Consider the following 24,726-nt stretch of genomic DNA (forward strand, 5'->3'; position numbering starts at 1 on the left):
AGGTGAAAGTACTACAGAGAAAACATATTAAAACCCATCAAAGAACCTACACATGTACAATAAGCTTATCAGATATCACCATGCTCCCCAACGCAAACAAGGACTCTGGTAGGAGTCAGTCCTTCAAACCCCACCAAGGTTGTTTTCTGTGGTGAACAGTTCAGAACAGCTTCAGCTCAGAACTAGCACCCTCATGAATAGCTCCGTCTTTCCACTATACAGCTGGGGCCTTTGATCTTGGCCTCATGTAACAGGTAATCAGCTGACAATCATAACCAAAGGTGAGGGATTTGCATTCACATATGGTCCAGAAAATCCATTTCATACGTACGGTCCCAAAAATCCATTTTTGTCTGGCAGATTGTTCAATATAGTCCTTTGATCATCCAGGTCTTACATCTGTCACAGCTCCTCCCTCAAGAAGTTGCATGCAGTCCTGGCCCACAATAATATATGAACCACTCATTGAATACAATAGACATCTCCCGGGGTAAGTCAGGACATTGCCATATTTGTCACAGCAGCATCCAACAATCTCTTAATAGTGAGACTGATGCGAAGGCTAGTGGAATCCATTGAGGGGATACCAACAGGGGCATGGCCTAGTTTTAATATCAGAGGAGGAAGATGATTTTTGCAGCAGAATTTTGAACAGAGTTGAGAGGAGAAGTAGGGAGCCTGGACAGCAAGAGGTTGCCCTGATTAGATATTATACATACACAGAAATACAACAGACATTGCCCCTGAGGGACATCAGTACTGATCATAAAGTTACCCAAGATGGCTTTTAAACTCAGCAAACTCCTTTTCACTGATGACCTAATTCAGGATCTGAGCTGTGGACCAGATGCTGATCCCTAGCACCCCACATAGAATCATAGAATATCAGGGTTGGAAGGGACCTCAGGAGGTCATCTAGTCCAAGCCCCTGCTCAAAAGCAGGACCCATACCCAATTAAATCATCCCAGCCAGGGCTTTGTCAAGCCTGACCTTAAAAACTTCTAAGGAAGGAGATTCCACCACCTCCCTAGGCAACGCATTCCAGTGTTTCACCACCCTCCTAGTGAAAACGTTTTTCCTAATATCCAACCTAAACCTCCCCCACTGCAACTTGAGACCATTACTCCTTGTCCTGTCCTCTTCCACCACTGAGAATAGTCTAGAACCATCCTCTCTGGAACCACCTCTCAGGTAGTTGAAAGCAGCTATCAAATCCCCCCTCATTCTTCTCTTCTGCAGACTAAACAATCCCAGTTCCCTCAGTCTCTCCTCATAACTCATGTGTTCAGACCCCTAATCATTTTTGTTGCCCTTCGCTGGACTCTCTCCAATTTTTCCACATCCTTCTTGTAGTGTGGGGCCCAAAACTGGACACAGTACTCCAGATGAGGCCTCACCAATGTCGAATAGAGGGGAACGATCACGTCCCTCGATCTGCTCGCTATGCCCCTACTTATACATCCCAAAATGCCATTGGCCTTCTTGGCAACAAGGGCACACTGTTGACTCATATCCAGCTTCTCGTCCACTGTCACCCCTAGGTCCTTTTCCGCAGAACTGCTGCCTAGCCATTCCGTCCCTAGTCTGTAGCTGTGCATTGGGTTCTTCCGTCCTAAGTGCAGGACCCTGCACTTATCCTTATTGAACCTCATCAGATTTCTTTTGGCCCAATCCTCCAATTTGTCTAGGTCCCTCTGTATCCTATCCCTGCCCTCCAGCATATCTACCACTCCTCCCAGTTTAGTATCATCCGCAAATTTGCTGAGAGTGCAATCCACACCATCCTCCAGATCATTTATGAAGATATTGAACAAAACCGGCCCCAGGACCGACCCCTGGGGCACTCCACTTGACACCGGCTGCCAACTAGATAAGGAGCCATTGATCACTACCCATTGAGCCCGACATTCTAGCCAACTTTCTACCCACCGTATAGTGCATTCATCCAGCCCATACTTCCTTAACTTGCTGACAAGAATACTGTGGGAGACCGTGTCAAAAGCTTTGCTAAAGTCAAGAAACAATACATCCACGGCTTTCCCTTCATCCACAGAACCAGTAATCTCATCATAGAAGGCGATTAGATTAGTCAGGCATGACCTTCTCTTGGTGAATCCATGCTGACTGTTCCTGATCACTTTCCTCTCATGTAAGTGCTTCAGGATTGATTCTTTGAGGACCTGCTCCATGATTTTTCCGGGGACTGAAGTGAGGCTTACTGGCCTGTAGTTCCCAGGATCCTCCTCCTTCCCTTTTTTAAAGATTGGCACTACATTAGCCTTTTTCCCGTCATCTGGGACTTCCCCCGTTCGCCACGAGTTTTCAAAGATAATGGCCAATGGCTCTGCAATCACAGCCGCCAGTTCCTTTAGCACTCTCGGATGCAACTCATCCGGCCCCATGGACTTGTGCACGTCCAGTTTTTCTAAATAGTCCCTAACCACCTCTTTGTCCACAGAGGGCTGGCCATCTATTCCCCATGTTGTGATGCCCAGCACAGCAGTCTGGGAGCTGACCTTGTTCGTGAAGACAGAGGCAAAAAAAGCATTGAGTACATTAGCTTTTTCCACATCCTCCGTCACTAGGTTGCCTCCCTCATTCATTAAGGGGCCCACACTTTCCTTGGCTTTCTTCTTGTTGCCAACATACCTGAAGAAACCCTTCTTGTTACTCTTGACATCTCTCGCTAGCTGCAGCTCCAGGTTTGGCCCTCCTGATTTCATTCCTACATGCCCGAGCAATATTTTTATACTCTTCTCTGGTCATATGTCCAACCTTCCACTTCTTGTAAGCTTCTTTTTTATGCTTAAGATCTGCTAGGATTTCACCGTTAAGCCAAGCTGGTCGCCTGCCATATTTACTATTCTTTCCACACATCGGGATGGTTTGTCCCTGTAACCTCAACAGGGATTCCTTGAAATACAGCCAGCTCTCCTGGACTCCTTTCCCCTTCATGTTAGTCCCCCAGGGGAGCCTACCCATCCGTTCCCTGAGGGAGTCGAAGTCTGCTTTCCTGAAGTCCAGGGTCCGTATTCTGCTGCTTACCTTTCTTCCCTGTGTCAGGATCCTGAACTCAACCAACTCATGGTCACTGCCTCCCAGATTCCCATCCACTTTTGCTTCCCCTACTAATTCTTCCCGGTTTGTGAGCAGCAGGTCAAGAAAAGCTCCCCCCCCTAGTTGGCTCCTCTAGCACTTGCACCAGGAAATTGTCCCCTACGCTTTCCAAAAACTTCCTGGATTGTCTATGCACCGCTGTAGTGCTCTCCCAGCAGATATCAGGAAAATTAAAGTCACCCATGAGAACCAGGGCATGTGATCTAGTAGCTTCTGTGAGCTGCCGGAAGAAAACCTCATCCACCTCATCCCCCTGGTCCGGTGGTCTATAGCAGACTCCCACCACTACATCACTCCTGTTGCTCACACTTCTAAACTTAATCCAGAGACACTCAGGTTTTTCTGCAGTATCGTACCGGAGCTCTGAGCAGTCATACTGCTCCCTTACATACAGTGCTACTCCCCCACCTTTTCTGCCCTGCCTGTCCTTCCTGAACAGTTTATAACTATCCATGACAGTACTCCAGTCATGTGAGTTATCCCACCAAGTCTCTGTTATTCCAATCACGTCATAATTCCTTGACATCACCAGGACCTCCAGTTCTCCCTGCTTGTTTCCAAGGCTTTGTGCATTCGTATATAAGCACTTGAGATAACCTGCTGATTGCCCCTCATTCTCAGTATGAGGCAGGAGCCCTCCTCTCACAGACATTCCTGCCTGTGCTTCCTCCCGGTATCCCGCTTTCCCACTTACCTCAGGGCTTTGGTCTCCTTCCCCCGGTGAACCTAGTTTAAAGCCCTCCTCACTAGGTTAGCCAGCCTGCTCGCAAAGATGCTCTTCTCTCTCTTCGTAAGGTAGAGCCCGTCTCTGCCCAGAACTCCTCCTTCATGGAACACCATCCCATGGTCAAAGAATCCAAAGCCTTCTCTCCGACACCACCTGCATAGCCATTCATTGACTTCCACTATTCGATGGTCCCTACCCAGGCCTTTTCCTTCCACTGGGAGGATAGACGAGAACACCACCTGCGCCTCAAACTCCTTTCTCCTTCTTCCCAGAGCCACGTAGTCCGCAGTGATCCGCTTAAGGTCATTCTTGGCAGTATCATTGGTGCCCACGTGGAGAAGCAGGAAGGGGTAGCGATCCGAGGGCTTGATGAGTCTCGGCAGTCTCTCCGTCACATCGCGAATCTTAGCCCCCAGCAAGCAGCAGACTTCTCAGTTTTCCCGGTCAGGGCGGCAGATAGATGACCCAGTCCCCCGGAGTAGAGAGTCACCACTTCTCTTGGGAGTGGTGGTCGTGGAACCCCCCATCTCAGGACAGCACATCTCATGCCTTCCAACCAGTGGAGTCTCCTTCTGCTTTCTCCCCCTAGACATATCATCTGGTCCACTCTCCGCAATGGTACCTGTGGAGAGAACATGAAAGCGGTTACTTACCTGTGTCTGCGTTGCTGGTACCCGGACATTCCCCCTCCTTCTTCTGGAGGTCACATGTTGCCAAGCTTCTTCACTGGCCTCTTGGCTCCGCTGTGCAACCTGCTCTAAATCTTTAGAGCTTTGTGCCCGTAGAAGCATATCCTGACTTTTGTCCAGAAAATCCTCAGTTTCTCGTATGCAACGCAGGGTCGTTATCTGTTGCTCCAGACCTTCAATCTTCTCTTCCAGTATGGAGACCAGCTTGCACTTTGTACACACACAGTCGCTTCTGTCCTGTGGAAGAAAGACAAACATGGCACATCCAGTGCAGGTCACAATAGCTGAACCCCTCCCTTCCATACCACCTTCTTACTATGAGCTTCCTCAGAGAAGTTGGCAAGATGTAAGCCTCACTGGGCTCACTCCAGGCGAACTCCCAGGCAAACTCCTGCTATGTGCTGCTCTGCTGTCCCCCGCTGCTCAGCTGGTTCGCAAAGCTCTGGCTATTTTTAAACAGCCAGGCTCCCCTGAAACAAACAAACAGACAGTCCCACTGCCCGCCCCCTGCAGGCTACCAGCCAATCAGACACTTGCTCAGGCTTTCACACTGCCCTCCCAGCAAACACGTGCTCGGATACTTACTCAGCAAACACGCGCTCGGATACTCACCAATCCCAGGCAAATTCCTGCTGTGTGCTGCTCTGCTGTCCCCCGCTGCTCAGCTGGTTCGCCGCCGCTCAGCTGGTTCAAAGGTCCCTCCTAGGAATTCCCCTAGGCAACCCAAAGGGTTTACTATTGTAATGATGGAATTCAAAGAAATTACAAGGAGACTGCACTAAAGGCAGGGAAAAGAAAAAAGAGTGGAGAATTTATAAATCTGTAGGCAGGCAGAGGCAATGGGGTTAATCCCAGGGCAATATCATCTGAGTTCTGAAGACAAGGTGAAAATCTGAATGGACATATTCTTCTGGATTAATGGATATATTTTGTTATGTGATTCCCATTAGCATTATCAACAACCACATATACACACTGATGGGAGAATGTGTCCATAAACACAGTTTGGAAAGAATCTATTTGAAATAGATGGGATAGAGAACATAAATGCCAGTTATTTAATAGCTGATGAACAAGAGGATGTAACTGAAAATAAAGGCCCAGTCCACCCCCTATTTAATAGGCCTCTCTTCCGTCATTAGTACAATACCTCCTTGAAACACTTCCTCTAGTTGGCTTGTGTGGGAGGTGTAATAAATTTACTCTTGGGGGAATTCTGCGCCACTGCGCATGCACAGAATTTATGTCCCCAGCAGATTTCTTTGCTTCCCTGCAGAAAAAAGACTTTCTGATGGGAAGGAAAAAGAAGCCACAAAAGCAGTCATGCAACCCTCACCAGCAGTATGATTTGGGTGCCCAGGGCAGCCAATAGAGAGGTAAATCACTGTGGGGCAGGAGGCAGGACTGGGGAAAACCCAGCTGGTGGCTCCTACCCAGCACTGGGCTCAGCTGCTAGTCCCGGCTGGGCTGGGGAGGATGGGACTTCCTCTTCCCCTGCACGGCATCGAGGGCAGAGTTAGACCCACCCACAGATTCCTCCCTCATCTGAAGGAAGTTCTGCAAACTCCCCCCCCCCCATGCTTCCTGCACCCATCACTCCTCAGGGGGAGGGATCGCTGTACAGGGAGCTGTTCCCACATCCACCCAACTCCCATGCAGCCAGACTCCCTCATACCCAGGCCCTCCTGCTGAGCCTCACGCCCCTGCACACAGAACCCCCCCAATGAGCCCATTCCCCCTGCACCTGGACCACCATGACGAGCCACCTGCACCTGGATCCCCACCCTACTGAGCCCCAACGAACTGCACCTGGATCCCCACCCCACTGAGCTCCACTCCCCCAGCATCTGGACCCACCACTGAGCCCCCCGCACCCAGACACCTCTCCTGCTGAGCCCCAACTACCTTCACCTGGACCCTCCTGCAGAGTCCCATTTTCATTGCACCCAGAACCCCGTAACAAGCCCCTGTGCATCCAGATCCCCCCCGCCCCCCCCGACTGGATTACCACTGAGCCGCTCGCACCCAGACTGCCCCACACAGAACCCTCTCCACCCTCACCTGGATCCCCCCACACTAAGCCCCTCCACACTTGGATCCTGCTTTGCTGAGCCTGCCTGCCCACACTTGGTCCATGTGGCACAGAGGGGCAGGGCCTGGAGTGTTTCTGGGGCAGGCCTGGGCCTTGCGCTGTGTCAGGATTGGGTGCAGCCTCACCGCTGAGTCTGTGTCCTGGGGGGAAGCTGCACAGTGATCCCTCACCTCTGTGCAGCCAGTGGCCTGTGCTCCCTACTGCCATGCTGGAACCTCCACATTTATGTGACAAAAAAAATTCTGCGCACGAGATTTTAAAATTCTGCAAATTGTGTGTGTGTGTGCGCGCGCACAGAATGCCCTCAGGAGACAATAAAGACTGTGGGATGTCCTGGAGAAGGACAAGGTGGAAGTAACTAACCTACCCAGGGCTGGTTTCAGAGTAGCAGCTGTGTTAGTCTATATCCACAAAAAGAACAGGAGGACTTGTGGCACCTTAGAGACTAACAAATTTATGAGAGCATAAGCTTTCGTGGGCTACCGCCCACTTCATCAGATGCACAGAATGGAACATATAGTAAGAAGATATATATATACACACACACATACAGAGAAGGTGGAAGTTGCCATACAAACTGTAAGAAGCTAATTAGATAAGATGAGCTATTATCAGCAGGAGAAAAAAACTTTTGTAGTGATAATCAAGACGGCCCATTTAGACAGTTGACAAGAAGGTGTGAGGATACTTAACTTAGGGAAATAGATTCAATATGTGTGATGACCCAGCCACTCCCAGTCTCTATTCAAACCCAAGTTAATGGTATCTAGTTTGCATATTAATTCAAGCTCAGCAGTTTCTTGTTGGAGTCTGTTTTTGAAGCTTTTCTCTTGCAAAATTGCCACCCTTAAATCTTTTACTGAGTGCCAGAGAGGTTGAAGTGTTCTCCTACCGGTTTCTGCATGTTATGATTCCTGATGTCAGATTTGTGTCCATTTATTCTTTTGTGTAGACTGTCCAGTTTGGCCAATGTACGTGGCAGAGGGGCATTGCTGGCACATGATGGCATATATCACATTGGTAGATGTGCAGGTGAACGAGCCCCTGATGGTGTGGCTAATGTGATTAGGTCCTATGATGGTGCCACTTGAATAGGTGGACAGAGTTGGCTTCGGGCTTTGTTGCAAGGATAGGTTCCTGGGTTAGTGTTTTTGTTGTGTGGTGTGTGGTTGCTGGAGAGTATCTGCTTCAGGTTGGGGGTCTGTCTGTAGGCAAGGACTGGCCTGTCTCCCAAGATTTGTGAGAGTGAGGGATAATTTTTCAGGATGGGTTGTAAATCTTTGATGATGCGCTGGAGAGGTTTTAGTTGGGGGCTGAAGGTGACAGCTAGTGGCATTCTGTTATTTTCTTTGTTGGGCCTCTCCTATAGTAGGTGACTTCTGGCTCTGTCAATCTGTTTCTTCACTTCAGCAGGTGGGTATTGTAGTTGTAAGAATGCCTGATAGAGATCTTGTAGGTGTTTGTCTCTGTCTGAGGGGTTGGAGCAAATGTGGTTGTATTGTAGAGCTTGGCTGTAGACAATGGATCGTGTGGTGTGTCCTGGATGGAAGCTGGAGGCATGTAGGTAGGAATAGCGGTCAGTAGGTTTCCGGTATAGGGTGATGTTTATGTTACCATCGCTTATTAGCACAGTAGTATCCAGGAAATGAACCGCTTGTGTGAATTGGTCTATGCTGAGGTTGATGGTGGGATGGAAATTTTTGAAATCATGGTGGAATTCCTCAAGGGCTCCTTTTCCATGGGTCCAGATGATGATGTCCTCAATGTAGCACAAGTAGAGTAGGGGCATTAGGGGACGAGAGTTGAGGACGCGTTGTTCTAAGTCCGCCATAAAAATGTTAGCATACTGTGGGGCCATGCGGGTGCCCAGAGCAGTGCTGCTGACTTGAAGGTATATATGGTCCCCAAATGTGAAATAGTTGTGGGTCAGGACAAAGTCACAAAGTTCAGCCACCAGGTTTGCCGTGACATTATTGGGGATACTGTTCCTGATAGCTTGTAGTCCATCTTTGTGTGGAATATTGGTGTAGAGGGCTTCTACATCCATAGTAGAAGCAGCTTGAATAGGGTTTATGCCAATGGAGGCTGATAATTGTTATTAATGAGATGGCTGTCTCTCTCCAATGACTACTTGGAGAGCTCTCCCCATTATAAAAAACATTCTCAGAGTTGACACTAATAACCACTCCTGTCAGTCTCGGTAGAGAAGCCACGGACAGAATGGAGCAGGGAGACTGGGTTATGCTCTCCTCCCTAGATGTCCTTCCAAGTCAGAGGTGTGGCACTCAGGCAGGACAGGCTGTGAACACTTCTGTAGCTGCTTCCTGTGTTGCACCTGGTCAGTGGATAAATATGCTGCCAAACCAGCACCTTCCCCAAGCACAAAATGAATTTTAAAAACTGTTTACATTCATCCTTATTTTCAACCACAAGGTGGCAGCAAAGATCATTTCTCTCAGTGAGAGGCCTGATTAGGTACTAACCGTATAGTACAAGGAAGCCCTTAACAACAAAAGTCGAAGAGGAGAGTGAACAGAAGTTGCTGTGGACAGCCCTCGCCTTTTGGCAGTGCTGGGGTTATCCAGTGCTCCCTTTGTCACAAAGGGAACATCCATGAAGAAACGCTTCACTACCTTTTAGACATTGGTCCAAATTACCCTTCCCTTGAGCCATTTCACGATAGGCTGGACAAATCACTGGAAAATATGCAGGAGAGAAGAGCCCGCTACTGGCTGGGGAATGGTCCAGATCAGTGGTTCTCAACCTATTCATCATTGTGGGCTGCACGTGCTGCTCTCTCTGTGTTATGTTGGCCTCATCCACACAATATATATACTACCCGTATGGCCCTGAGGATGTCACATGGGCCGCAGCTGTGTGCTGATTGGGCTACGGGTTGAGAACCACTGGTCTAGATGAACTGTTAGTAGGAATATTTTGCAATTCTATAGAAGTTTTTACTCAGTCTCTTTTCAAAGCTGTCTCATTTTTCAAGAGTCAGAGTACTCCACCAGGTCATCTTAAAAAAATAACCCACGTTTCTCAGATTTCCTACTTGAGCTGGGAGACCAGAGGGCTTTCTGACCAAAGGGCAGGGAATTTTTAATCTTCGTGCATGAGAATGAAGTTGAACCTTGTGCTTCCCATTGTGGCTATGAGCTGACTAGAACTGTGATGCAAGATTCTTCCCTGGGAGAAACAAGTATAGAATCATCATTTTCTTGGCCTGACTGTTGAGGCTAGGACATGAATGGAATTTACCACCACAACAATCATTCATTTATTTCCACTCTACTGAAGCAAGAGAGGGAAGATGCTACACCACATTGTTACCTGCCAGGTTTGCCATGGGCCAATTCTTCTCCTGCCCCTGTGAGACATCTGGTTGTGAGGCCCGATGTCCTTAGGAGAAGCTTGTGGCCTACTCATGATGATGGCACTTTCCTTTGCTTCCTGTCTTGCTGGATGATGTCTCACAGATGAAGGTGGGAATGATTTCAGAGTGCACTTTCTGCATAGCAGGAGATTCTCAGTAGGGCCCCAAAACATCAGAACACTTACACATGTGCTTAACTTTAAGCATGTGAGCAAGCCCACTGACTTCAATAGGATGGATTACTTGTTTAAAGCTAAGTGCTTTGTGGGATCAGGGTCTAACAGTGAATTTCCTTGGTTGTGTGTTTTCTTAATGAAAATCCCTAAGTGCTCCAGAACTGGGTCTGAACCAAAATCCTAATACAAACTTTTCTGAACATGGCATCTCAGGCCCATCTTTAGTATCCAATCTATCCTTATTGCCTGAAGTTGAGTGTTATATCTAGTTCTATATTTTTCTTTGCAGGATTTCATCTCCATCTCTTTTTTGGAGACTGATGCCCAGACACGGACGATGGCCTCGCGGATAGACACGACAGCTCAGCAGCTAGGCCAGCAATGTGCTGAGAAGTTTGAGGTGTCGGATCCCCAGAACTATGGGCTCTTTGTTCATGTTGATGACAAGTGCCTGCAGCTTGCTGACGATGCCCACCCTCATCATATAAAATCCTACCTGCTGAAGAGCGAACCCAAAAAAGATTTCCATTTTATTTATAAACTGCTGTGCAAGGAAGAGACACAGAGTTCAGTCATCAAAGAGCCAGACTTTTTATAATGGCAGAACTGCTCTTGTATTGTGTATGCTGCAGTCTTTGAAAGACTGAGACACTTTATCTTATGAGATCTTCTGACACCAGGAACATGCTGGAGCTCAGCCTTTTAGCAGTGGTGGACAGGGTAGTAGTTGTCGATGCTGTCTCACTACTGCGCATTTCTCAGCAGAATTCATTTGCAGAAGCAAACAGAGTATTCATAGGAATGTTCCTAATTTGGAAAACTTGAACTATTAAACCTCAAAACCTCTCTATGGCAACAAACAAACTCATAACGGATGTGGACAATGGAGCTTAATCCAATTGCTCTGGAGTTTTTACAGAGGAGTGAGTATCTATCCCATTATGTTATATAGGTGAAAGTCACCTATGCAGAAGGCCTCTAAAGGGCAAATGCACAACTTAAACCCTATTTTTGAGGACTTATATGGTCTGAGTGCCTAGAGCTGGTGAGTGCACAGGGCTGAATTTCACCCTGTTTGAATAAATTATGAATCATGATTGATCTGTTCAGCAGCATAGAATTGTATCATGCAGCAGAACTCCATCTCTATCCTGGTATGTTATATTACACGTACTGACCTTTGAAATACATGTAATAACAGAACATGAAATCCAATACTGTATGTGCGCTAAGAAGCCTTTCTGTGTGGTATACATTTCACTGAATTACGTAATTTACGCACTTCCATCAATATATTTTTTTCATCTTAAAGACCGAAACTCCATCACCATCATTTTAGATGTACAACAGCCTTAATCAAATCTGTTGTACAGTAATGTCTGGTGTGACAAAGTTCCTGCTCTACCTTGGTGGGTCTTGCGCTTATTGGTGGATTTGCTTGCCTTGGAGCTTCACGGCAGCCCTCAGCTTGACCATTTTTCTGAATTCACAGTCCAGGTCGACTCCTCCTGTGTCTGACCAGGAGTTGGGAGGTTTCGGGAGAACCCGGGCCTGCCCTCTACTCCGGGTTCCAGCCCAGGGCCCTGTGGAATGCAGCTGTCTAGAGTGCCTCCTGGAACAGCTGTGCGACAGCTACAACTCCCTGGGCTACTTCCCCATGGCCTCCTCCCAACACCTTCTTTATCCTCACCATGGGACCTTCCTCCAGGTGTCTGATAATGCTTGTACACCTCAGTCCTCCAACAGTCCGCGTTCTCACTCTCAGCTCCTAGTGCCTCTTGCTCCCAGCTCCTCACACGCACACCACAAACTGAAGTGAGCTCCTTTTTAAAACCCAGGTGCCCTGATTAGCCTGCCTTAATTGATTCTAGCAGCTTCTTGATTGGCTGCAGGTGTTCTAATCAGCCTGTCTTAATTATCTCCAGAAGGTTCCTGATTGTTCTGGAACCTTCCCTGTTACCTTACCCAGGGAAAAGGGACCTACTTAACCTGGGGCTAATATATCTGCCTTCTATTATTCTCCCGTAGCCATCTGGCCTGACCCTGTCACACTGGTTACATGTATTTATTTCCATGTGTGATCATTTTAAAATCACTTCCTATTTGTGGATAACTTGATAGTGTAAAAACACTGATGGAAAAGGCAACACTCAATATAAAAAACTCTGATTTCAAATAGATCAATGAAAGGACTCAAGGTCAGAGACTTTTTTTTAAAAATACCACTTCCTTTTCAGCCAGTACTGGATGCTTCTGTTATTTTCTCAGATGTTTTTGTATCTTCAGGTTGTTACATGAGTAAATACATGCTGTTGCAGACTGAACTTGCTCAAGTTCCTTTTGATTTCTCCACTCCTATTCTCCAGGGCTCAGAACCTGCTAATGAAATCTCACTGCAGGCTTGAATTCTCCGTAAAATGTCCTGATGCAAAAGCACACAAAACCTCAAGCCAGCTTTCTGCTTCTTGAGTGAAGAATGGACATAGGAGTCCTTGGTTTAAGCACAGATATTAATCCATCATGGGACTGATCCCACAGCCCTTACTCAGCCAAAGTTCCCACTCATGTTAACGTATGTAAGGGACCCAGTTCTTCCCACGCAGGACAGGAGTAACTGTCAGTGTATTGGGAGTATCCTACCCAAGGACCACAGGAACAGGCCAAGTTTGACTGATTTATCCTTAGTAGGAAACACACATTGTTATGATTAGAAAAGGGGGTTGTGTAAGTGTGTTCATTCAGCACAACTTCTACATCCAGCTAGCATTAAGGAGGAAATGGTCAGTGGTTTTTTTGGTGGGGTGGGAGGACGAGGAGCCTGGAGCCCACAAGTCCCATTACATTTTTATTACATTACTTTTTAAAGGGTCCCAGCCTCATTACTGAACAATGAGTATTCAGTTGTTCTCTCGGGGGTTTGAAATTCGTGTCCCTATATTCACTACTACTGTAGTTTGGCATTTATTTTGGTGTGAGAAATAAATATATATGGATCCTTTGTACTGGTCACCAACCAAACGAGCATAAAAATTACAAATTATTAGTGTGAGTCTGTTACCTTGTCATGCATTTAGTCTTGGGTCCATGTGGCCAGGAGAAAGTGATATTACATTTGGGAAAAGTAAATAAAATATTGTGGCTTCAAATATATCATGTGCAGCACTGAGGGATTCCTTATAGGAGAGTCAGGGTTCCTGCCCCACTCTGAACTCTGGGGTACAGATGTGGGACCCCCAAGAAAGACCCCCTAAGCTTATTTCTACAGCTTAGGTTAAAAAGTTCCCCAAGGCACAAATCCTTTCCTTGTCTTTGGGTGGTATTGCTGCCACCACCAAGTGATTTAGACAAAGATTCAGGAAAAAGACCACTTGGAGTCCCTATTTCCCCAAAATATTCCCCCCAAGCTCCTTCCTGGGGAGGCTTGAGAATAATATACTAACCAATAAGTTAACAAAGTGAGCACAGACCAAACCCTTTGGTTTTTAGGACACTAAAAATCAATCAGGTTCTTTAAAAGAAGAACTTTATTATAAAGAAAAAAGTAAAAGAATCACACCTGCAAAATCAGGACGGAAGGTAACTTTACAGGGTAATAAAAGATTTAAAACACAGAGGATTTCCCCTCTAGGCTCAACTTTAAAGTTACAAAAACAGGAATAAACCTCCCTCTTAGCATAGGGAAAATTCACAAGCTAAAACAAAAGATAATCTAACTCATTTCCTTGCTATTACTTACAATTTCTGTATCATTTCAGGATCTTTTTAGGAGCCGGTTTACCTGCTTGGTCTCTCTCTCTGTCCCAAGAGGGAACCAACAAAGAAAGCACAAACAAAACCTCCCCCCGCCCCCCCCAATTTGAAAGTATCTTCTTTTCCCATTGGCCCTTCTGGTTAGGTGCCAACCAGGTTAATTGAACTGATTAAACCCTTACAGGTAAAATGATTCTGTACCTCTGTCTGTACCTCTGGCCAGGAGGGATTTTATGTTACTGCATACATAAAGGTTGTTACCCTTCCTTTTATATTTATGACAGAGAGGTTTGCGCCAAAGTCTTTGACTCATTTTCTCACCCTTCCCGCACGCATGCACTCATATTGTGCAATTGGCTGGCACTCTCCACTGTGTGAAGAAACTTGGGATCCTTCCAGATCAAATGTGCTGCATATGTGGTATTATTTGGAATACAGCCCAGAGAAAGGGCACGGCTGAGTTGTGGCATCTGGAGTTCGGGGTGGGGGGAGGGGACTCTTGGCAGATCTTTATTGGGAGTGAAAAGGGCATTTCTGCATCTGGGACAGGTGGAGGGAGCTTCTTCTCTGCTCTAAGGGGGAAATTCAGGAAACCCCCATGAAGCCTGAGTGATTTGGCTTTATGTACACATCCTGTGCAGTGGTTGGGGAAAGGAAATCCGTCCTCCAACCAGTGGGCATGCCATGGGGCTGTAATATTGCCCCTTCCACAACCATTATTCCAGCCTATAGGCTCAGATACAAGCTACTGCCCCTCAGCTTCTCCTCTATGGGAATTCCTAACCCCTAGATTTTGCATATATATATAAATTCTTAGTCACTATAGTTTGCCAAGCTGGGTGAAATAATGGCAGCAAGGTATGGTTTCCTTTTAGCACAACAGCTGTAATCTCATCCAGTAATTTACATACCCTAGCTCCTCTGATCCTGAAGGACCCCAAAGTACTTTATAAGCTGTTTAGTGGTGGTAGATCTGGGAGTTATTTATTCCACTGCTCAAACATAATCACCAGTGGCCAGACAAATGACACCCAACATAGCCCACGTGAATGGAGTATGGGGAGGGAGCCACCTATCATCATGGGATTATTAATGGCCATACACACCCTCATCTGTATAGGTCTTATGGAAAAAAGACAACCACCCATCCCACCTACATTAAACTACCTCATACTCAACATAGCTACCTTGAGGAGATTAAGGAGGGTAAATATTTAGCTGCCTCAGTCCAAAGGGCACAACTTGGGCACCTAAAATTAAGCACACAGGCCATGATTTTTCAAAGCTAAGTAATGATTTTGGGAACTCAAATTGAGACACACAAAGTGCTGAGCATCCCATCCTTTGAAAACTGGGCTCCATTAACCTGTTGCAAGGTGGGCTCCCTAGAATTGAGGGACCCAATGTCATGAGTCACTTTAAGAATGTTGTCCTTAAATCCGTATTCAGGCAGGTAAATCAGTGGCTTGATTAGAGGTGTCGTATCTCCCACTGAAATCAACAAGACTATTGACAGTAGTACGGGCTTACTACACCTGGTGAATAAGTGCTTGTAGGCTCAGTCTCTAGACTCTCAGGGCTTTGGAAGGGGCTTCTCTCCTATATGTATGTAGAGCACTTGGCCACTTGGGGGCACTATATAAATGATAACACTAAAGCAAATACTAATAAGACATGGGGAGGAGTTCTTGAGGGGAAAGTACAGGCTACTTGGTCTCTACCTGAGGTCTTTCAAATATAAAACAATCTATCCTGAATTCTGGCATTTTTCATCCTGAGAGAAATGTGAACCCCGGACATTCCACAGCTCTGCCAGTAAGATCCCATTCCAGTGCAGTAAATCAGCTTAAGGGCTTGTCTACACTGGGAAATTTATCAAAATAGCTAGTCTGGAATAGATTTTCCAAATTAGTTTAATTGAGAAAGTGGATCCACTTTGTGGATTAAGCCTGTTATACCAGAATGAGAGTGTCCACATATGCCAAAATAACTTTTCTGGAATGGCTATTTCAGTAAATTTCCAAGGGTAGACAAGCCCTAAGTCACCAATAAATGAAAACATACAAACTAAACCACATATTTCAAGAAACGCACAGTGTCTCCCTCTCTCAAGGCAAGCCACTGGGAGCCAGATTGTGGCAGAGGACTGAGAGTGCTCAAGTGAGGCTAGAGCTATGACCCCACTCCACTTGCATCCACTGGGCACGCTCGTCAGCCCTGCACTTTCCTGACTGCAGGGGCTACTCCCTAGCACCCCACTCTGAGCACTGCAGCCACCCCAAAGACAGCCATACGGGGGAGTCTTGATTCCCCTGCACAGGCTGGAGCTCTCAGGGGCATTGTGTTGCCAATACAGCTTCGCATAACCACCACCTCAGGGTTGTTGCTGAAAGCTTCAACAGATGCCAGCAACAGCAGTGATGGGAGGCAATTAAGACTTGCCAGGTCCAATGAGAGGGTAGTTTCCTAGCTGGAGATGCAACGCCAGTGCTAGAAGGAAGTTCAGTGAACATGGCCATATGTCCATTGGCTTCTCTACTGAGACTGTCCGTTGTGATACAGACATCGTCCACTATAAACTATGAGCCGCACATCTAGTCATTAGTGACCTGGGTCAGATATGAACCAGTGAACAGGCGGGGAAAGGCTCCACAGCCCAGATCCTCAGAGGTATCTAGGAGCCTAACTCCCTGTGAGTTCAATAGAAATTAGGTACCTAAAGACCTTTGAGGAGCTGTGCCCACATGTCTTGGGCCATCCTGTCACCATGCTGCAAGATAGTCCTAAGTCATTGTTTCTCAACTGGAGGCCACAGTTCCAGATACTGAATATGGCAAACATGGAAGAAACTGTTTGGATTAAAAGCGATTTATTTATTTATTGCTTAGTATCTCCCACAATGCTCCTTTTTACCTAAAAGAAACTTACTTGACAATTTAACTGAAGGAAACTTCCTGGTCTGATGACCCAGTGCCATCATGTGATTAGTCAAGGAACAATTACTAAGTGACTCAAACACTAGCCCTCACATGACTGATCAGCAGATCGAGCGAGAGTCATAGACTTTACCCTGTGAACAAGTGAAGTTGTGTAAGCCAGCCAAGTGCTCTTCAGGGCTTAGTTTCCACAGAAACATTGTGAAACTATTTGGACATAATTTACTTGCAAGGCCAGGAATAATGCACAAGGGAAACTTGCTGGGCACAGCAAAGTCCGTAAAAAAACCCCAGCTTTTTAAAGTAACCCTTCCGTGCATAGAAGCCTTCAGAGCCATGCTTAATACAATCTGGCAATAATTCACTAACCCAATTACACATGCTGGTCATTTAGGGCCTGATCCAAAGCCCACTGAAAGCAATGGAAGGCATTCCACTGACATCAGACAGAATCAGAACTTAATCCACAGGCTGTGTTTTGAATACATAGAATAATTGCTTGTCCATTCTTATTGCCTGCACAGGAAAGAGAGAGCATAATACAGACGCCATAAGCACAGTGAGACTTAGCACTGTGGCTGTTATTGCCCATAATCATACACATGCTGCGGTCCTCATTGGGCCTTTTCCCTGAGGAAGCATTGCAGGATTTAGGCCAGACCGGCTAACTGATGGCAGCAGATACGATAGCACACGTCTCAGCCATGCCATTTAGGCACTGCCCTGCATTGGGGCAGTAGTGGCTTGGCACTGCCCTGGGGACTCCGAATGCCTCCCAGCGCTGCAGCCTCTGCATAGCAGCTAGCATGCCAGTTTGTGAGGTGCATCCTACGCCCCACGTGCAGCTGGACCGCTCCTCTGGCCAGGGCCTGCGGGGGTGACAGAGACATGGCAACTCAGCCCCGGAAGGCCCCTGAGCATAAGGGATGAAGATTTTCTTGGCCCTTACTGAAGCCACATAAAGAAAAGGAGGACTTGCGGCACCTTAGAGACTAACAAATTTATTTGAGCATAAGCTTTCGTGAGGGAAAAAGGGAAGTAGGAGGATCCTGGGAACCACAGGCCAGTCAGCCTCACCTCAGTCCCTGGAAAAATCATGGAGCAGGTCCTCAAGGAATCAATCCTGAAGCACTTAGAGGAGAGGAAAGTGATCAGGAACAGTCAGCATGGATTCACCAAGGGCAAGTCATACCTGACTAATCTAATTGCCTTCTATGAAAAGATAACTGGCTCTGTGGATGAAGGGAAAGCAGTGGACGTGTTGTTCGTTGACTTTAGCAAAGTTTTTGACACTGTCTCCCACAGTATTCTTGCCAGCAAGTTAAAGAAGTATGGGCTGGATGAATGGACTATAAGGTGGATAGAAAGCTGTCTAGATTGTCGAGCTCAGCGGGTAGTGATCAATGGCTCCATGTCTAGTTGGCAGCCGGTATCAAGTGGAGTGCCCAAGGGTCGGGGTCCTGGGGCTGGTTTTGTTCAATATCTTCATAAATGATCTGGAGGATGGTGTGGATTGCACCCTCAGCAAGTCTGCAGATGACACTAGACTGGGAGGAGAGGTAGATATGCTGGAGGGTAGGGATAGGATACAGAGGGACCTAGACAAATTGGAGGATTGGGCCAAAAGAAATCTGATGAGGTTCAACAAGGACAAGTGCAGAGTCCTGCATTTAGGACGGAAGAACCCAATGCACAGCTACAGACTAGGGACCGAATGGCTCGGCAACAGTTCTGCGGAAAAGGACCTAGGGGTGACAGTGGACGAGAAGCTGGATATGAGTCAACAGTGTGCCCTTGTTGCCAAGAAGGCCAATGGCATTTTGGGATGTGTAAGTAGGGGCATTGCCAGCAGATCGAGGGACGTGATTGTTCCCCTCTATTCGACATTGGTGAGGCCTCATCTGGAGTACTGTGTCCAGTTTTGGGCCCCACACTACAAGAAGGATGTGGAAAAATTGGAAAGAGTCCAGTGGAGGGCAACAAAAATGATTAGGGGACTGGAACACGTGACTTATGAGGAGAGGCTGAGGGAACTGGGGATGTTTAGTCTACGGAAGAGAAGAATGAGGGGGGATTTGATAGCTGCTTTCAACTACCTGAAAGGGGGTTCCAAAGAGGATGGCTCTAGACTGTTCTCAGTGGTAGCAGATGACAGAACAAGGAGTAATGGTCTCAAGTTGCAGTGGGGGAGATTTAGGTGGGATATTAGGACTTTTTCACTAGGAGGGTGGTGAAACACTGGAATGCGTTACCTAGGGAGGTGGTGGAATCTCCTTCCTTAGAAGTTTTTAAGGTCAGGCTTGAAAAAGCCCTGGCTGGGATGATTTAATTGGGGATCGGTCCTGCTTTGAGCAGGGGGGTTGGACTAGATGACCTCCTGAGGTCCCTTCCAACCCTGACATTCTATGATTCTATGATTCATCGGGTTAGGGTTAGGGTTGCCCCATGATACATCCACATACGAGCCAGACAGAATCTGGCTCTCAGAGACAGGCGGAATAGGGCCTGCAAATCACTGGCTTTAAATGGGCTGTGCACAGGGCTGTTTGTAGGGTTTGGGCACCCTAGGTTAGCAAACACACTCAAGTCAGCTCGTCTTGGTCTGGACTGAGATAACAATGACATGGCATCTGTGAATATCTACAGAGCAAAAATTCAGACTCCAAATGAATGGTTCTTTTGCCTTTCTTAGCATTAAGGAAGTGAACACAGTTACAGGAGCGCTCTACCAAAGAGGCATCTGTGGATCTGGAAAGAGTTATTTATTAGAGAATGGGCTGGGGTACACTGGGGAGTTCAACAGCTGCACAGTACCCAGCCACACCTGTAATGGGCTGAGCCTAACAACTCACTCAGCATTCACAACTGGCTTCAAGGGCACTGCAGCACCACACCCCTGGACCTTGCCTCAGTTGCTATGCTAACCCTCATGGGGTAGCAAGTGGCAGCAACCACTAGTGAAAGGCAGTCTAAGGAGTCATGGTCAAACATTTGGTGAATAGTAAACCACAGAAACCAAATGAAGAATGGAACAGGCTTCATTTGCCCCCCTCCCCCCTACTGTTGTTGAGCTGATGGACAGGAATCAAAGAACATAATGTGCCAGTAGACGGTGCTCAGGAACCTGCTGCATTGTTTAGAGAGGTTTTCTAGGCCCAGTAAAAGAAGTTGTGCACTGCAAATGGCTTCCTATGGGCCCCTTTTTAATGGAGGTCTTGAAGTTGATTCCGTACAGCCTGATGCCTGGAACCTACAATTGCAAAATAGCTGCTTTGGACTTTTGTACAGACATCTGTTAACATAAGAGGAGGAAGAGGTGAAACCAACTTAGGGCTAAGGCATGGAGGGCACACGTTGCTTGAGTTTAAGCTTTATTTCTTGTAGCTTATTAAAGCCATGCAATGTGAACTTTGCCCAATTTAGGGCAGGAAACCTTGACAGAAAGCTGAGAACTGCACAAAATGTGCATAGAGGGAACAGCCAATTAACTTTAATATGTATGTGGCCCCATTTCCAAGTTCAGATGAAGCACTGCATACTGGGAAATGTAGTAACTGTAGCCACATATTAAATTTGCGGATGACTGCGGAGCACATTGTAGAACTCCATGGTTCATCGGCCAAACTTTGGTCACTCCTGAACTAGTTTTTTAACACTTGTTTTTGAAAACACCCTCATGTGAACAGGGAACTGTTGTCTGTTAGCATTGGCATGCTGGTGCTGAGTGGATCCTTCCCCGGTGATTAACCGTCAGGTAGCATGGTGAGCCTGCTAACCTGCATTGTGAAGGTTTTCTTGGTAGGGATTTTTATTGAATTGCTGCTTAAAAAAATAGGTTTCAGAGTAACAGCCGTGTTAGTCTGTATTAGCAAAAAGAAAAGGAGTACTTGTGGCACCTTAGAGACTAACCAATTTATTTGAGCATGAGCTTTCGTGAGCTACAGCTCATCATGAAGTGAGCTGTAGCTCACGAAAGCTCATGCTCAAATAAATTGGTTAGTCTCTAAGGTGCCACAAGTACTCCTTTTCTTTTTGCTAAAAAAAAAAGGGTCCTATGTAAAGGCCTAACAACATCAGTAGGTCTGAGTGCTTTTAGGGTGAGAACTCAGCTGAATCCAAGGAGTTACTGGGGTGTGGTGCATCTCCCAGTTTTTTTCCTTCTCTTCCGTGCCATACTAGTTACTTAGGAATTGGTGATACACAGCCATGAGTAGTCACGTTATGGAAAATAGCACTCTGGAAATTATTCTCGCAGAAAAGTTTATGGATGTGAGGTAAGAAACTAAAATTTATGCTTTGTCATTCCAGATCTGCTCCCCTAGGGCAGTGAGGCTCCACACCGCCCCCAGTGCATTAATGCCAAATCATGTAATGTCTGCTCAGGCACAAGTCCCACCTGAGTATAGGATAATTGTGAAAATTGAGTTGAGAAGCAAGAAATCTGAGCCAGGCCACACGTGCTTTGTAATCGCTGGCAGGTCACTTAGCCTCATTTTTCATATGATACTTATTCGTTACGGGGCTTATTTAAAGCATGTTGAGACCCTCAGAAGGAAGATGCCATATTATTATCTGGGAGAAATGGAGAGCTCTGATCCCAGAGCTTCAAAAGTGTTTTAGGTGTTTAGGTGTCTAATTCCCATTGATATAAATGGGAGTTAGGCGCCTAAATATCATCAAAGGTCCTTTTTTGTAGTGATAATCAAGATGGCCCATTTAGACAGTTGACAAGAAGGTGTGAGGATTCCTGGGTGTGAGGAATAGAGCCTGCAAATCACTGGCTTTAAATGGGCTGTCACCCCTTCTTGTCAACTGTCTAAATGGGCCATCTTGATTACCACTACAAAAGTTTTTTTCTCCTGCTGATAATAGCTCATCTTAACTAATTAGCCTCTCAGTTTGTATGGCAACTTCCAACTTATCTGTATGTATATATGTATCTATGACAGGTTTCAGAGTAACAGCCGTGTTAGTCTGTATTCGCAAAAAGAAAAGATCCTGGACATGGATTCCACAGTATGCATCCAATGAAGTGAGCTGTAGCTCACGAAAGCTTATGCTCAGATAAATTGGTTGTCTCTAAGGTGCCACAAGTACTCCTTTTCTTTATATGTATCTATTTACTTTAGGTTCCATTCTATGCATCCAGTGAAGTGGGCTGTAGCCCATGAAAGCTTATGCTCTAATAAATTTGTTAGCCTCTAAGGTGCCACAAGTACACTTGTTCTTTTTGCGGATACAGACTAGCACGGCTGCTACTCTGAAACTTTTGTTTTCACTGCTGTTTTGAAGGGAATTTGGATGCTTGCCACAATATGCTGGTCTCACAGCCCCCCTACCTGCAAGCTTTTCCATGCAGCTAGACCCCACTGCCTTCAGTGGGACTCCAGACAAGTGTATGGATCTGTGAGCATGTAAAAGCTTGCAGGATTGGGGCCTTATTTTGTATGGTCTTCAAACGTCACTTCTTTCCTTCTATCGCTATTAACTCAGGGAGCCATAATGCTGATAGGGATGTTTCATGCCTTTTGAAATTCTGTGGTCTCATTTTTATTTTTAGACTTTTACCATCTGTAAAAGTTTTACAACTGAAAAGACACAAGGGGGGTGGAAAGGAAGGCTGATGTTTAGGCAAGAATGAAGGCTTAATTCTTCTTTCATGTACACTGAAGCATAGATTCTTACAAACCCTACGTCTATCACCACCTATTCTAAAAAATGCTCTGGAACTTGTCTCTTATACCCTTTCTTCAGGAGGCAGCAGAAACCTGAGGGTGGAGCAATGCTTCTAGCTTGCTCCTCCCTATATAAATGGAATTTCAAGCAACTCCTGCCCCTATCAGAAGGGCTACCCAGAATTCCCAACCACACCACACCCCAAACAATGGCCTAGTTTTTTCCCCCACACCCATTCCCTTTCCAAGAAGAGCAAAAGGAGGTCTGGTAATCCAATCTATAGCATTCTTTTGAGAAGTACTCCAATGGTACTCTGGACATGAAGAACAGGGAAGAAAGGTATGGGGAATTTTAAACTATTACAAAGCACTTTATAATTTGATATAGCTGTCTCTCAGCTTATGACTCACTGAGACATCTCAGTAGAAAGTGGCTTCTTCAAGTAAGTGTTTGGGACACTGTTTAAGAGAGGAAAGTGTATGTGTTTTAAGCAGGTTATAAGTGTAGAGTTTGGAAGTTCATTTCAGTCAGTCACACAAAATGTACAAGCTTCTACTTAGCTCCTGAAACAAGTTTTTTGTTAAGACACAACAGCATAATGCCTTAAAGGCCCATGGGACATTCAACTTTCTTTTTATTCAAAGATAATTCCAAGTGCTGTACCATCTCCTGCAGACTTGTGTGTACATAACACTTACATAATGGTGCTAAAAGTTACAGAATTAGACCATTTTTTTTATTCTTTGGGAAACAGTGCAACTTTATGCCCATTCAATTTACAAATTGGATAATTCTCAAGTACAACTGATTTCTTTATACCGTTAAGGATTTAGAGCTTGATGTACAAACTATGGCTTCTTCATTTTTCAACCAGTTTGCAAATAGTCACTGGAAACATAATTCATTAATAATAAACCCCCCACTTTTTAAAGCTAATTAGTATTCATCAAGTTTCAAATGCAAAATAATTAAAGATCAAATTTTAATCATAAAGTTAGGATCCCCAATAGACTGTGTGTAGTGTTCAACTGGAGACTCTTAAAAATGATGCTACTGTAGCCTGCTTTGGGCTTTGAAACAAACCATTTCCATTTCAAGTGCTGCATGGGTAACAGTAACCCTGCCCAAATGCATTTTGTAGAACACCAGTTATATCCGAAATACTAAGGGGATGCAATAAAGTCCATAATGTCAGATGGGAGGCTTTTAAGAGCTGAATCTGTTCAGTGGTGTCCAACACCGCTCCCACTGCGTTACTTAAAACTGATATAGTGGTTGACATTTCTCTTCTCTTTGCATGCAGTTGTAGTCCTGATGATTACAGTGTCAAAAAAAGGCTATCGCTTTTAGTAAGGATTATTAATGGGAATGTTGTTTCCATTAATATCCAAGGCACACATGGTCCATGGCCAGTTGTATTCTGCAACAGATGACGACGACAACAACAATTATAAATACATCATAGTCTCTCCTTATTTAGATTCATTTAATGTGATAGTTTTAAATAAGGAAATTAGTATCTATTCATTGGGTATCTGCATCCATAATGTAAATAAAGACTAGTTATGGTAGAGATGCCTTTTCAAAAACAGTCTTGCCATTTTAAGATTCAGGCTGCGGCTATGCTGCACATCTCTTGTGACAGGGTAGGATATGTGTATCTACACACCGCAGGGAAAAACGGGCTGTGTCTGCATTGCAGTGTGTAGCTACATGTGTCAATGAAAGGCTCTGGTGGAGGGAGACAGCAGGGAAAGGCTCTGAAGTGGGAAGCTGCCAGAGCCTTTTCCCCACTTCTGGAGCTTTTCCCTGTGGTGTGGAAGGACTCCAGCAGCAGGGAGGCACTGCTACAATGCTAAAAATAGCAGTGTCAGTAAATATGCATAGATACACGTCCAAATCATTGTAATTTATTTATTGCTAGTTAGTAAGTCTGCTGTGAAAAGTGATATTAATAAACATACAAGTTTCACTTTTCACAGCAGACTTAATCAGCCCTGGCAAGCCTGGGGACAAATTGAACCATGGATGGAAGGTCTGGGGAAACGGGGCTACCGGAGGCAGTGAAGGGCTGGAGCCTGAAGCCCTGCAGCCACAGCCCAAAGCCCCGCAGCTGGAGGATGGGGTCCAGGGACAGAGCCTGAAGCCATGCACAGCCAGAGCCCAGGGCTGGAGCCTGCAGCGCC

The 24,726-nt window shown here is 45.9% G+C and overlaps 2 protein-coding genes across 4 annotated transcripts in view; one reads left to right on the forward strand and one right to left on the reverse strand.

The window, feature by feature from the left end:
- The window catches only part of RIN3 (Ras and Rab interactor 3), a 111,420-nt gene extending 97,220 nt beyond the window's left edge, over positions 1 to 14,200 (forward strand). For all 3 annotated transcript variants that reach the window (XM_073349502.1, XM_073349503.1, XM_073349504.1), the window contains one exon: positions 10,468 to 14,200. In XM_073349502.1, coding sequence (XP_073205603.1) covers positions 10,468 to 10,776 — 309 coding nt within the window. In that variant the 3' untranslated portion in view covers positions 10,777 to 14,200. The remainder of the gene's footprint in view (positions 1 to 10,467) is intronic.
- An 8,957-nt stretch (positions 14,201 to 23,157) lies between these two features.
- LGMN (legumain) overlaps positions 23,158 to 24,726 on the reverse strand; it is a 42,097-nt gene continuing 40,528 nt past the window's right edge. Inside the window, exon 14 of the mRNA XM_073349482.1 lies at positions 23,158 to 23,960. Coding sequence (XP_073205583.1) covers positions 23,921 to 23,960 — 40 coding nt within the window. The 3' untranslated portion in view covers positions 23,158 to 23,920. The remainder of the gene's footprint in view (positions 23,961 to 24,726) is intronic.

Source organism: Lepidochelys kempii, chromosome 6 (assembly GCF_965140265.1).
Source record: "Lepidochelys kempii isolate rLepKem1 chromosome 6, rLepKem1.hap2, whole genome shotgun sequence".
NCBI lineage: Eukaryota > Metazoa > Chordata > Testudines > Cheloniidae > Lepidochelys > Lepidochelys kempii.